Source organism: Spinacia oleracea, chromosome 1, assembly GCF_020520425.1.
Source record: "Spinacia oleracea cultivar Varoflay chromosome 1, BTI_SOV_V1, whole genome shotgun sequence".
NCBI classification, from domain to species: Eukaryota; Viridiplantae; Streptophyta; class Magnoliopsida; order Caryophyllales; family Amaranthaceae; genus Spinacia; species Spinacia oleracea.
This window is the reverse complement of record NC_079487.1, coordinates 100,103,859-100,118,140: the sequence shown is the minus strand read 5'-3', so window position 1 is coordinate 100,118,140 and position 14,282 is coordinate 100,103,859. Positions and strand designations below refer to the sequence as shown.

General features: G+C 36.0%; 1 protein-coding gene across 2 annotated transcripts in view; it reads right to left on the bottom strand.

The window, feature by feature from the left end:
• LOC110777455 (peptidyl-prolyl cis-trans isomerase CYP59) overlaps window positions 1–14,012 on the bottom strand; it is a 16,360-nt gene extending 2,348 nt beyond the window's left edge. Inside the window, exons 1-13 of one of the 2 annotated variants that reach the window (XM_021982059.2) lie at window positions 13,793–14,012; window positions 12,366–12,548; window positions 12,102–12,206; window positions 9,984–10,101; window positions 9,819–9,869; window positions 7,678–7,769; window positions 7,460–7,559; window positions 6,652–6,774; window positions 6,477–6,554; window positions 4,366–4,412; window positions 4,230–4,285; window positions 2,250–2,290; window positions 1,490–1,586 (exon numbers count right to left, since the gene is read on the bottom strand). In XM_021982059.2, the coding sequence (XP_021837751.2) occupies window positions 1,490–1,586; window positions 2,250–2,290; window positions 4,230–4,285; window positions 4,366–4,412; window positions 6,477–6,554; window positions 6,652–6,774; window positions 7,460–7,559; window positions 7,678–7,769; window positions 9,819–9,869; window positions 9,984–10,101; window positions 12,102–12,206; window positions 12,366–12,463 (1,006 nt within the window). In that variant the 5' untranslated portion in view covers window positions 12,464–12,548; window positions 13,793–14,012. The remainder of the gene's footprint in view (window positions 1–1,489; window positions 1,587–2,249; window positions 2,291–4,229; window positions 4,286–4,365; window positions 4,413–6,476; window positions 6,555–6,651; window positions 6,775–7,459; window positions 7,560–7,677; window positions 7,770–9,818; window positions 9,870–9,983; window positions 10,102–12,101; window positions 12,207–12,365; window positions 12,549–13,792) is intronic. The other variant, XM_021982060.2, reaches the window with a different exon arrangement.
• Window positions 14,013–14,282: the final 270 nt, after the last annotated feature.

The window sequence follows — 14,282 nt, the reverse complement described above, 5'->3', positions numbered from 1 at the left end:
CCATAATAATATATCCCTAGATCCCATCAATGGCAAGATGCACCATTCCATGTGGCTGTATTATGAACTGCCCTAAGAGTTAGACTAGGATCATGACAGGGATGGTATAGCAACATTAATTACAAGATAATGTCTTTTCCGACCTCTCTCATCGAGAAAATATTAAAAATGTCCAGCTCTTACATATCATGAGGGTTCTCTCCCAAACTAAAAAATCCAAATTCTAAGAGATTCTGTTTACATAACTTAGCATCAGAATCGAAAAATGAACATTCAACAAAGAAGACGCAAATTCTGAATACCGTATTCTCTTAACCCCCGGTCATTTATCATTATCTGTTTCAATCACATCCCCGATAATGCGATAAATGCTCCAATAATAAACACAGCAAAATCAGGCATTTTGGGAAAAAAAGAAAGAAGGAAAAATTGATTCTAAAAATACAACCTTTAAGAAATCTACTTAAAAAGGGTTGACTTTATGTTTATCTAAGAATAACACAACCTTTTGGACCTATCTTCTTTTAAAAGGCTCCCCTCTATAATAATTTGCTAAAATAGGTAATATGCTACAATATTTTTTAATCTTCTTGTTAATTATATAAAGAAAAAATGTTTACTTTGTGAGGTTGGTTTACATATTACCTATTCTAGCAAGTCATTTATGTAGGGAGCCCTTTAAAAGAAGACAGGTCTAAAAGGTTGTGTTATTCTTAGTTAAACGGAAAGTCAGCCCTTTTTAAGCAGATCGCTTAAAGGTTGTATTTTTAGAATCAATTTTTCCAAGAAAGAAATGGATAACACTTCATTACAAGGCATAAAAAATGCAATATCAATAACGGTTGAAGAGTTGCAGAAGTGGCATCTCAGCCTTGCAAAGTCTCATACCGTGCCATCACTGCCATGAACTGGAAAAGTGGAAAGTACTATTTCAACATTGCAATTCAAGTATTTACAACTATACCTTTTAGATTATACTTGAAAACATGTTTTCGCACAACCTGGAGAAGTGGAAAGATACCACTTCAACATTGTAATTCAAGTGTTTACAACTATGCCTTTTATATTATACTCAAAAACATGTTTATCTCATTGTTTTACGAACAACTGAAGTGTTCTAAGCACTTATAATGACTCAAGTATGAATCTTAGCTCCTAAGGTATCTTGTATGTAAATTGTATGCATGATGGCTTTAATCAATGTACTTTAATACGTGACACGGTAAATTTAAACTTTAAAGTCCTGTAAGGTATGATGTGGCAATCTAAAAAAAGGCCTTTATTTTCATTCCATATACCAGGGCTCCAGGCTGTTGCTTTATCCTATGGCAATGGCACTATAGAGAAAAGAATGGACTCTTATAGACCTGCAACACATCTAATTATAAAAAATTATGACTAGTGATGCTACCTCCTCTCCAGCATCAAAAAGAAAAGTAAGTAAAGATAAAGAAATGAAAAAGTAAAATAAATAACAGAGTGATTTTACCTTGAGTTCCCTTCCTTCTGAACTGATTCCAAAGCTTTGAAACACTCTGACTAAAATCAACTTTTATCCTTCTGTCATCTATCAATGCATTGTCCATCTGCGTCAACGAAAAGTACAAGCTAAATAAGGTCTACCAAGTTCAATTGACCCATAAGTCCATGTTATTCATTTCTTTCTTTTACTAAATTCCCCTTATTTGGTGGCGGGAAAGACAAACTAAAGAAAAAATGAGCTAATAACTTGAAGATAATAAAATGCAAATTGACATCAAATTAGGATGACTTTCCAAGACTGAGAGATACAACTTCTTGAACATGGTTTTATGGTCCATACAAAATCCATTTAACAAAATGATTGCTCAAAAATGTTTATGTTATCCCTTCTGTTCAAGGCCTCTTATACTTATTCAATATCACACACTTACGATACAATCCATTTTACTTATAGGATCCCTCACCCTAAAATGTATCAATCAACTTTTCTTCTTATGATATCCCCACAAGACGTCCACGTCTACTTTTCACACATTAAAAATGCAACAACATTCTAAGAGACAACTGAGATTTATCACCAAAAGCAATCTATGAACAATCAACATAAAAAAAGATTTATGTTTCACAAGTTTATGTCACCAGGCAGTATAGCTTCTTTTGACTAGGGCTCATAGTAGAAGAAAAAACTAGTCAGAAAAGCTGGAACAGCACAGGGAAACAAAATGTTGACCGGGGAAAGGTCATGTATATTCTTGAGCATAACAAACCTTAAAGTAAGCTTGCTCACAAGCTTCATTACTCTCAAACTCTGTTGCATCAAACATTAGTAGTCAGTCATCACATTATCAATGTAGCGGTAATATGTAAGAAAATATTTTAGTAAGTCTGATGTAATATGCAATTACAAAATAAAAATAAACAAAATAAAAGAAAACGAGAAGGGTAGTTGAGTGAGCCAATTGATTTCTTCCACTTAAATACTAAGCTTAAGTTTTTCAACTCACTCAAAGGTGATGTAAATTGATGGCAGAAAGACAATCGTTATTAGATACATATTCCTTCATAAAGATAGAGTAAAATAATTCGGGCTAATACTTTTCTGAGAACATGTCAACATCACTCTTTTCTGAGAACATGAGTAAAATAAGAAGGTCCTCTAGTTCATTGTATGATAGGTAGGTTTCGGAGTTCAGATAACATGGAATATCTCCTTTGCTATTCGGTTTGCAAGAGAAGGAGTGGATGGTGAAGGAGACGAGAGAATTCATGTTTAACAAAGGTAGAAAGAGCAGGTGAAACTTAGCTGGCTGGGACCCCAATTTGGTAGGGATGGAGGTGGAAGGCAAATTGTCATTTAACAAATGTCCAAAACAGGTACTTCGAGCCTTTGAAGACAATATTTCAATGGGAATTTAGGCTGTTGGATAGGTGGAGTTTGTGATGGGATTTGATGGATTCCCTATTATTAATGATGGTGGCCATTGTTACTGGAGACACGATCTGAAACGATTTTTTTTATCAACTTGGTAAGGCGGCATGATTAATGTGGATTAACTCTAGCAGCTTTATATAACTACTTCTGAATGGAAGTACAGACAAGAACGGTATTTGGCTCCTTGGGTAGGAATTCTGATACGAGTAGTCGAGTAGAGCAGGTAAATTTTTTCATGGGAGTCGGGTATATTTAGTCTGCCCATAAACTATTCCGGTTTATTGTCATTTACTCCCTTCGTTCCTGAATACTCGCAACACTTCGTATTAAAGCATGGGACCACTAATTCTTTATTGTTTCTCTCTCCTACTAAACCCCCTTGTATCAGTTATTTATCATTCTTCTCCCCCACAAACAATTAAACTATCCCTATTAACCCCACTTGCACATTAGTTTACTCTATTCCATGTACTACCCACCAAGGTACCTAAAACTAGGCGCGAACACAATTCGAGTATTCAGGAACGGAGGGAGTAGTTTATTATGCTAAATTAATCAATATTACTTACATTACTTTTGGGCAGGTTTGGTTCAAGTTGGATAATTTTCAATTCGAGTCATGAATAGGTGAAGCTCACTTGGGATAGGGACAGTTGGTTGTGAGGCATTGACATTTCCAGCGGAATGTGTTTCGACATCTTTTAAATTTGAAATGTTATAACTTTTAAGACACCAAGAAACACAAATACGACATAAAAGACACACACAAAGCATTTCGAAACATGGTGAGGAATACAATCGTGTTTATATGTCCCATAAATGTAACTAAAAAAGGAAAGAAAAAGAGAGGATAACATAAAAAGTTAGATGAGTTACGTTATGTTATGGGAACCTAAGTACTGAAGGTTCAATGAGGGTAAGGTATACATTTGCAAGTGAGCAAAAGGGATGAATGGATGAGACCAAATTCCGAAAAGTGGAGATAGAAACCCTTGGACAGGGAGAAGATCAGAATAGATGAGTTCCGAGTGACTCCATTAAGCAGAGAGAAAACGGGTTTACTAAATCAGACACACAAGTAGAAACAAAGCATAAATTCCCTTTGCTTTTCTTGATACCTCTAAGACCCTAACCACACAGCGCCTTGCAATCTTGCATGAAAATCTCATTATTGAGCCCTTTAGTCTCAGCCATATGGCTCAGACCAATTTATAGTTCTTATTTTTGTGCTTGTTTACCATTAAATACTGTCTCCCTGTCTTCCACTGCCTAATAATAAATATGTACACCTGTAATCAAAGAATATTCTACTAACCAATGAAAGCATAACACAGGCTATCTCCAGTCTTGAAATCACGGATAACCTCAGCCCTGCAAGCAAACCATTAGGTTCAGAAACAAACCCAAATTAATAGATCATCATTGCTAAAGTAATTGGTATATTCACTCACGATGTAACAGTTCCAAAGCGTGAGAATATTGTATGCAAGTCTTCATCCTACATCAACAGTACACACAAATATTAACTTACAAAAGCAAATATATTTAAAATGTCAATAATCATGTGGAGTTAAATGGCCATTCGGCTCCCACCTCCCAGTATCTGGGACAAGGGGGTTCTGATTTCATCTCTCCAACTTCAAGGTTGGATTGAAAGTCGGTGCATGAAACTAAGAAAAGTATGTTCAACGACCATTCTATAGGAATTACCAACATGCCAATCCGAGAAAATCCATTATACATTGCTTTTTAACATCACACTACAACTTCTCTTACAGGCTGTTATATACTTATATTAACACATTAGTCATTCCATTCAGTATTAAAACCACTAAGCATATGATATGTAATTAATTCAGACAGATTGCAGAAATGAGAGTAGAAAAGAGGAGAGAGAGAAGAACATGAAGATATAGTACGGTCGACTATGGTGATTGAATTAATTGAGTTCAAAAGTAGCAAGCTTCCACAGCTTTTGAGAGACTGGGATAAGGGATTGTCAAAAAATACCCGACACGGTGACCCGCTACAAAAAGGTTAGTAAATATATTTATTTTGAAATTACCCGTTTTTTGGATCAAAACTGTGTCAGGTATCCAGTTCTGGTCACAGACCGGTTGTTGGGTCAAGAAGGTACCCAAAACATGCACAAGTTCTGTTTTAATAATATTATTTGGAAATTTAAGTCCTTTATTTTTGTCAGTTTTACTTAGCAACATAAGGTTCTCTTTCCAAATTCATTCCTCTCCCATTCTACATTCATACAAATAATTTATCTAAGTTTACAAAATCACACTGTAGCAACAACTGCAAATATCTACCTACGTTTTTTTAGAAAAAGATATATTTTAGTAACCAACTTAAGATACAACTATGAAGCAATTGCACTTGACTTACGGCATTAAGAGTAGTATTCTTGTATTTAAAGTTTGGTAGGGAGTTAAGTTTGGAAGAGTTTTTCAACCACACAAATTTGACAATTTCGGGTATCATATCAGTTATCTCAGGTGCTGGCTGGTTTTTCACAAAACAATGAACACCAATAGCTGGGACTCTACAATACAAAAGAAAACATCATCGAATCACATAATTTTTGAATGAATTCCTCTCTCACGCCTAGCCTCTGTGTATTACAATTCCTAGATTCCCTTTTCTCTCATCTAAGAGCATCTCCAATGGTTGTAGCTAGGGACTAGCTTGAAATTTAAAAAAGTTTCAAGCTAATAGCTAGACCATTGGAGTGAAAATAATAAATTGGCTTGGCCAAGCAAATTAGCTTGTTTAAGCTTATTTACTTAACAACTAGCTCCCAAAGTTGTCAAGTAATCAATTGACAAGTGGGACTAATTTAAATAACAAGCTAGTTGCTAGCCATTGGAGCACAAATTAGCTAGACAATGAAATAGCTTGAAATCTTATGTGGCATAACAAGCTAATTGTCAAATTAGCTTACTATTGGAGATGCTCTAACAACCTTTCCAACGCCACTTGTGTTTGCCTATCCATACTGCACTGCGCTGTTTAATGTACCCTTCTGACTGTTGCACGGTTGCACCTTAGATAGGTAAAATGTACAAGAGATTTAGGTAGATTAATCACATGATATTAATGAAATTCAAAGTTTCACACTTGAAATCTCGTATAATAGTCAATGCAAATGCTCAAAGCTCACAAATCACCAAAAAATATTTGGAAGTATAATCTAACAAGGGGATTTTGGATTTTTAAAAGCACTTAGCCACTTGTGTTAGAAAGATAGAGTATTATCCAATATGTCAATTAACAGCAACAGCATGATGAGCGGCAAGATATGCTGCTTGTGAAACCTCGTGACCAAAGTTCAACATCAATTACTATTTTTCTATGGTTTTTTTAGTCACACTGGTTTGCATGTGTAGCTTCAATTATTGGCTAAAATTCTTGTCGACTGGGTTTCCCTTTAGTCCTCTACTCCCCTAGCCTTACAGGGGTTGGTCCTACAGGCCTGACAATTATCGAATCCAAAAAAACAAAAATGATGGCGGTTTAAAGGCAGAATTTTCTGGAGAGACTGAAAACTCACCTCCGTAACCGGATTAAGTTTGCACACAAACAACACATTATCAGGAGGCTTTACATCAGCATCTGGGATGTCACCAATCTGTTACAAAATAGATATGTACATCATGCTTGATGTGTTATCTTTCTTTTAGAACGGATTAATCGATAAAATAATAGATATGTGAAAATATACTTACACTTTCAAGAACCACAGCCCTGGAATGTGCTTCCTTTGTACGTATAGCTTCCACCAGATCTTCTGGAGCTAATTGTTCATCCATGGGTTCCCAATCATCTTCAAGTCTCACATCATCTACAACCTATGTACAAGAAATGCAAGAAAGAAAGATGGAGAAAAATGTCAAAAGAGTTTTGAAAGTGGGAGAAATTAAAGCGGGTCATAAACAAAAAAGCTCTAGAATTCGAAAAACAGTGATGCAAGAAGCTAAACCAATTCTCAGTTCACCATAACATGGAAGAGTTTATCGTCAGCAGAGGAAATTAAGAAATCTGAACTCCCAACAATCAGGTAGAGATCAGCAGGGCACACGTTTTTTGTAAGCGAGGCATACTTTTATGTTTTATTGTACTTTTTAATTTTTTTAAAAAAAAAAGATCCCTGTGAATATCTAAGTAATATCCTTCAAAAAAGAAAAAAACGGGATACCGCAAACTAAAAGCCTTTAAGAAAATAGACAAAAAAAATTCAAAGAGAAGACACATGATGACATGAGTACTTGACTTCTCTCTTTAGAGCTAGCGGTGGAGACACCTTTAATTTGACCTTCCGAACTCATCATAAAAGAAATAAAAATGGAGTGGAACAAACAAGCAGAACTTCTGTATGGTATGTTAGCACTAGCAGTACATTGAAGAAGAAGACTGGAAGGGACCCCCCAAAAATAAAGTGGGCCTCCAGATAGAAGAGAAAAACAAGAATGAAAGAGAGAGAGACAGTTAGAGAGAGTGAGAGACAGAGATCGGAGAAAGCGAAAGAACTACTACCTCTTCTCTTGGTATGCCTTCAGGGGAAGCATCGGGTATTAAATCAGTCAGCAGTGGAGGGTCTTCAAAAGGATCGTCAAGTACATAAGTGTGCTTTATTCTGTTGAAATAAAATAGAAATAACATTACACGTGTAGAGGTTTAGTTACTAATTCATTATGGTCATTAGCAGAGTGAACTCAATTTGAATCAAGAACATCAAATGTGAAGATGATTACCTTATATTCTTATATGGTCTCCCTTTCTCATCCAAATAAGCTTCATTTATTCTCGTCAGCGTCTCAAGACCTTCTGCAACCTCCCCAAATACCTAATCAACAATTAAACTCTTGTCACTTAAGATGGTCTTGTATCAACAACAACAACCACCAAAATCATTTAGGGACCCATTAAAAGGAATTAAACATGGAGTTAGGCAATAAACCATCACAGACAAGCAACTACCATCATCGTTCAATCCCTTCCCTTCCAAGAGCGGATGCCCAATAGTTGGTTTAATAAACATAAAAAGGAAACCGGTAAGAAAAACGCAGAACAAAAATTACAGAGAACTCGCCTTTAAATAGTGAAAGAATTCCATGTTGGGGGTTGTGCTTTCAACTAAGGTTTTAAGGTCATCTCAAATAGCCAAATACCTAAACAAACCCTTCTTCTACAATTGAGACATGGACAATAGGAGCAACGTAGATAGTTGGTTCAAATTTCTGGAATATGTCTAATATTAAAATACAATCGACATGCTTGCCATGTGAATCTAATACTTTTTTTCACAGTTTCACCACTCAATTGTTCGAGCGCAATGCAGCAATAGTTGATTCCAAATCAACAAGGGAATAATACATGGTCAAAGGTCCAGAGTAGGTAGCATCAATGCTCATTTTCACCTTCAAGCAACAAAAATTCCACCTCTTCACAAATCACAAGTTCTTGATGATGCTTTTGAACACAACTTAAATAGACCGGAGGTTTTAAGCATCATTGCATGTAAAGAAATTTTGTTCTAAATGAAACTACTTCCACTTTCCAGAACCAAAATATAAGAGAGTCAACAGCAACCAGACCGAACATAGTAGGAAGACAAGCTGCCTCTGCCCTGAAAGGCTGAAACAGAAAACAGAGATCTCGACTGGACTAGTTTCTTTAGGTCTCCCCAATCGCGTAGCTTTTGAAAGGCCCAACCGCCTTAGCCAACAAGGAGCTTAAATAAGGTTTCTTAGCCTATCCCACAACAAACTATTTGATAAGGTGTCTCCTAAAAAAGATGCATGTCGTCTATGCTAAAACTAGACATCAAAACATTGCCATTAAAGCATTACGCAACAACTTCTATTTGGTTCCTCAGAACCGCACAAATTGTACGTGTAATAAATCCAACGCAGTAGAGGATAAAAACAAAACTTCTCACCTCCGACACTCCATATACTGCACAAACTCAAGGAACTTGATCTTCCCATTATATGAGAAAGCTTTGCTAATAGGAAATTAGTTTTCCTCCCTTAAAGCAAAGTCATGGAATATGAAACCAAGCACTTCCCTCGTTTTGTTTCTTTCTTAAATTTCATTCCCAGAGAAACTAAAAATTTGAGGAAATCGGAGTAATAATTAATACCTCAAAGTTCTTAAATTCCATAATGATGTCTGAAAAAAATTAGTTTTTTTCTCTCTCTAGAAAAAATAAGCTTCAATATTGCCTTGTAATGTAACTTCCTAGTTAGAAGTATTACAACAATGAACAATTACAATGTCTCCTAACAGACACTCTAACAGCTAGAAAGACTAGAAATCAATTAATGAAATGACACAGCCCAATACGACTAGCAGACTACAACATACTATGTTACTTGTACATCACCTACCATACATGATGCACGTAGCAGTAAAATTTCAAATTTTTTTATCAATAGAACACAAAAAGATAGTTCTTTTTCTAACAAAAAAGAAGCAATTAAAAACTGTTACACTGTTGTTTTCTTGATCACATGCATCAGTCTAGAAAGGATACAAAAAACTAACCCGATGTTTGATTCATGCATCCTTATCAGTTATCACCAGTCAGAGTGAAGGGGATAAGGCATAGATCAAAAGAAAGAAAGAAAGACTGGGAGAGGAAGAGGGGATGGACAAGAGAGAAGCAAAGATACAAAGAGATGACACATAAACTTGTGCTTGAACAACAAACATACAGATGTTAATATAATAATATGCATTACCCGAAGCTCAAGTAGATGAAATAACTAAAATTAATGGAAGTATTCACTGAATCGTTGCGCACATGCATCACCATCAATTCTAATAAGGAACTGAAGGAAAGGGAAAATGGCACGAATGAGGAAACAAATCACAAGATTAACCCACTTACAGTATGCTTCTCATCAAGGTAGTCAAGGTCATCCCGTAATGTTATATAGAACTGCAACCAGAGCCGTATTGTAAGAAGAAATTCTGAATGAAAAAAGTAGTGTTCTATGCACAATATCTTATCAAAGACGTGTTAGAGTTAAGTAGACTATGCTATTTTCTTTACCTGGGATGCATTCAGGTTCTCCCCAGCACTAGCCATGGCGACAGTACCCATTTTTGTGTGCTTCACGCCTGGGTAAATTTCATCATTGAAGAAACGGGCTTGGTCACCATATAGAAACCTACAAGAAAGATTAATGTCACCTCATGTACAAATAATAAAGTGAGTGGTTTTGGGTTTGGGTCATTTCTAGGTCGGGTCATTTTCAGTGTTAGGTGGACAACCCCTTGACCATGAGCAACAAAGTTTGGTTGTAGGCTGATCCAATGGTCAAAGGCATTTTTTCTACTTTCCATTCATGGAAAAAGGCAGTGTAAAAAAACGGACAATGCAGTACATATGCATATATGATTTAAACTTAAATAATAGTGTTCGCAATTACCAAACTACTCAATTTTCTAAATCGGAGCTAACAGTAATGGTGACATACCGAAAATAAACATTATAATCCATTCTAATAAAACACAAACGCACAAAAGCACTATACAGCTTGTCTTTAACCGAATTGGCGAATTTGAAACCAAAATGCTTCAAAGGTTCACTTGTTGGCTTTCAATCGGGGGAAGGGAGGCTTTTCTACATGTCAAGTCAGGTAAGGTCAGGTAAGGTTTTACCCTTGTTTTGGATGTTTAAGTTCAGTCATTTTCGGGTTCTGGGTCATGATTTCATATTTAAAATCCAACTTTTTGTTTTGTTATTTGTGTTAGATATTTGCCAGGTCTATAAAGCAAGCACTAGAAAAAAGGTAGCTTTAGGCCTTCAACAGTCCACACCATAGACTAAGGAGTATAAATGGAGAGAAATTTGATCAGCGCACAGTTTCAACTTTATTTTTTTATTTAATCTTTCTTAATCTTACTTAATCAGAATAAAGTATAAAGTTTACAATGTTGTTTAATCCTTTCCTGCCCTTTATTTTATGTCTCTCTTTCATCATTTTTTCACCCAAGTATTACCATATCCACATATATCATAGACAAAGCCCTATGATCTATTTTTACAAACATTGATCATCCCATTGTTTACACAGTAAATAGCTTTCTTTGAGCTAAACTGGTATGGTACAACTACCCTTAACAATCTCTTTATTTTATTTCTTCCTACTTCTTTCTGCCTGAGGGTATGAAACCACCGCTCAACCTTTAATCCTTTCCACAATCAACCATTAACTTCCCTTCTTCTACCTGAAACACGCCATGTTCATGGCAACCGAAATCCTCAACGAACCAGTTTTAATACTTTCAAAGAAGAGTTTCAGATTGGAAACCTTGGCTTTTCAGTTTTTATTGCAAAAAAACTTACACCTAAATGGCCAAGATGTAATAGCAAAAGGGCCAAGATATATCTATACTTTGTCTACAAATAACAAAAATCAATAAAATATTAAGATGGTTAAATGATACACAAAACATAATAATTTGGAGCACAAAAAAGTGAGGGAGAAAATTCAAGGCGGAAAGTGAGAGCTCCTACCTTTATTTTACTAAAGGGCAGTTTTGTAATTAGTATTTGCACAAAGAAGATAAAATCTGCAGTTATTAATACCCGTTGTTTAAACCTTTGCGTGTGTCAAAAATAACTGAAACAAGATGAAACGACTAAAAAGTTTCAAATCGCCTACAATAATTTCCTTTTCTATTTTCCGTTTGGTTAAAATATCAAGATACTTATTTTTGTGAAAGGTTCATGATTGCTTGTAATTTAAGACTACCCAAATCAAAACCAGCTGGGTTTGGAATACGTAAACCCCATCCCAACCGAGAGAAGGAAAAGAGAGAGAGATGGAAGCCTTAATTTGGAGAAGTCCATGTCCTACAATCAATTTCATATTTTTCAAACTTCCAAGAGCTAGATCCTAGCTATCATTTTCAGAGAATGAGCCTTTTTTGTTTTGTTTGATAAGGGTGATCAATGTATCAGCAATAACTCTTTTATCATACTACAAGGGGAAATGCATGCGTAAAGTGGATCAGATCTCTTACTGAACCAGAATTCAGTTGAATTCATTATGCCGATTAAAGCCCCATCAGTGAACATTTTCTTTAACTTGGTGAATTCAATTCCTAGAGGAACAAAAAGAACCTCAACCTTCATATAATTACATTATTTGACAATACATACCTATAGATGGAGTCGCCACCACTGCCTGTTCCAGTTGGATCACCAGTTTGAGCGGTAAAATCCTTCTGCACAGTGTGAAACAAACAGCCATTGTAGTATTTGATCCTGCAGAAATAAACATAAACATACTATTACTTTACGCCCATTGCTTTCACTCTTCCAGCATTACACAAACCGCTCAACAATTATACAATAAAATCACTCAATAATTAAATTATGGGAAAATCATAACAAAGAACAAGGGAAGGGGGAGGAGAAACTTACTTGCAAAGCTTCAAAAAGTTCTTGCAAGTTAACGGACAGCGATCACTGAACAAGTCAATGACAAATTCGCCTAAACTGGTTTCCACCATAACCGACATTGTCCCTTCACTAATGATAACTGACAGAAGTAAAAGTGGGTTATTCACAGGCCCATCTCTGAGCCAGGGAAGGAGGGTTGCCTGCCTGGACCAAGGAGAACAGGATAATATGAGTTCCAGGTACAATTATGAACTGGGTACAGGCTGAGACTACTAAGACATAAAACAAAACCAAAACAAGGCCAACAACAAACCCAACAGAGTCTGTTTACAAGATTTCATCAGTTGACATCATATCAGGCAAAATCCATCATCCCCACATGAGAATAAACACTTTTTGGATGTAAAAATGCCAATAAAATCATTTAATCTACCACTAAAATATTAACATAGTATACTACAAATGCATTTAATCTACCACTCATGAAAACAAGTCCAATGCTCCTCAAACCATGCGATAAAATCTACAGACATGCTGCTGGTAATTGCTAAACACCAAAACACGAGGAAAGAAGAGTGCAGAAAAGAACACTTGTAGTTTTAAGTTCTGCTCACAAAGATACAAACACCCCAACAACTTCGCTTGACACCACCCAGCAGCCTCATCATCTCGACACGCAACAACACTTGCTGCTGCAAACACATCACCTCACCCTAGCAGCAACCTGACACGCAGGCACGTCCCTGATCCAGAGCAGGAGGGGCGCCCTCCCTGGGCCAGGGAATAAAAGGTATATTTCCATAGTTTTCCATCATGACATAAAAAGGTTATAAACAAAAGCCTGCAAAATTAGGCTGAATGGTTGAAGTGGTTCAATGGTATAGAGGGCTTGTTAATAATCAAACCTCTTAACGCATAAGGGGTTTAAATCTAACCTAACACACTATCTTCAAATGAACAAAACCACCACTACCACGGGTACCACCTACATTTCCTCAAGCTACAGAATTCAGATTAAAAAAAGTTGCCCAAACTCTTATTTCAATCAGTAAAAAACTAATTCAATAAAACTACACTTCATTATGCCCTTAAATTAGTGCTCCTTTTCTACTCTGTTCCCTCCTTAAAAAGAACCCAAATCAACATCCAGATATAGTATATAATACGGAGTAACAAACAAGCGGGAAAAAAAAGGATAACATGATTTTCAAGTACAATTATGAAGTGGGTATAGACTTCCCTCAAAAAAATAAAAATGAAGTGGGTATAGACTAATTAGACATAAAACCACACCAATACAAACCCAAACAAAAACCTAACAGAACAAATAGAATGTATTTGGACACTTATTAGATCTATAAATACAAAAAAAAAATCACCAGATAATTGCAAAAAAATCGATATAAAATAGAATGTGAAAGAAAATAGAAGAGAAAAAAAAGCTATACACTGTCGTCAACACCGAGAATAGCAGCAGCAGGAAACGAGAGGTGGTTGGCACTTGGCAGCGGCGCCGCCGACCAGAGGTGGTGATGCAGCTATACACTTGTCTGCAAGACTATTTTTCGAGGATTCTAAGAGGAATATGAGGAAGGAGACGAAGAGAAGAGTAGCTCTCCTACGACTGTGCGAGTTGGAGTTTGAGGAAAGAAAATTACGAAGTATTTTGGCTGCTTTTGGTCAAAATATGGTTGCACTTATAGTTCACAATGCTCACTGTGCACCCTGTTTTACAAAAAACATATAGTTACAAAAAACATATAGTTCAAATCCATAGAACATATAGTCAATGAACACATAGTTCAAATCCATAGAACATATAGTTCAAATCTTTCGCTAGTACATGTACATTGAAATCGTTCTCAATGTTCATTAGATTTTCAATAAATGTTCAACAGGGTGCACAATGAGCACTGTGCACCCGGATGTATAATCCAA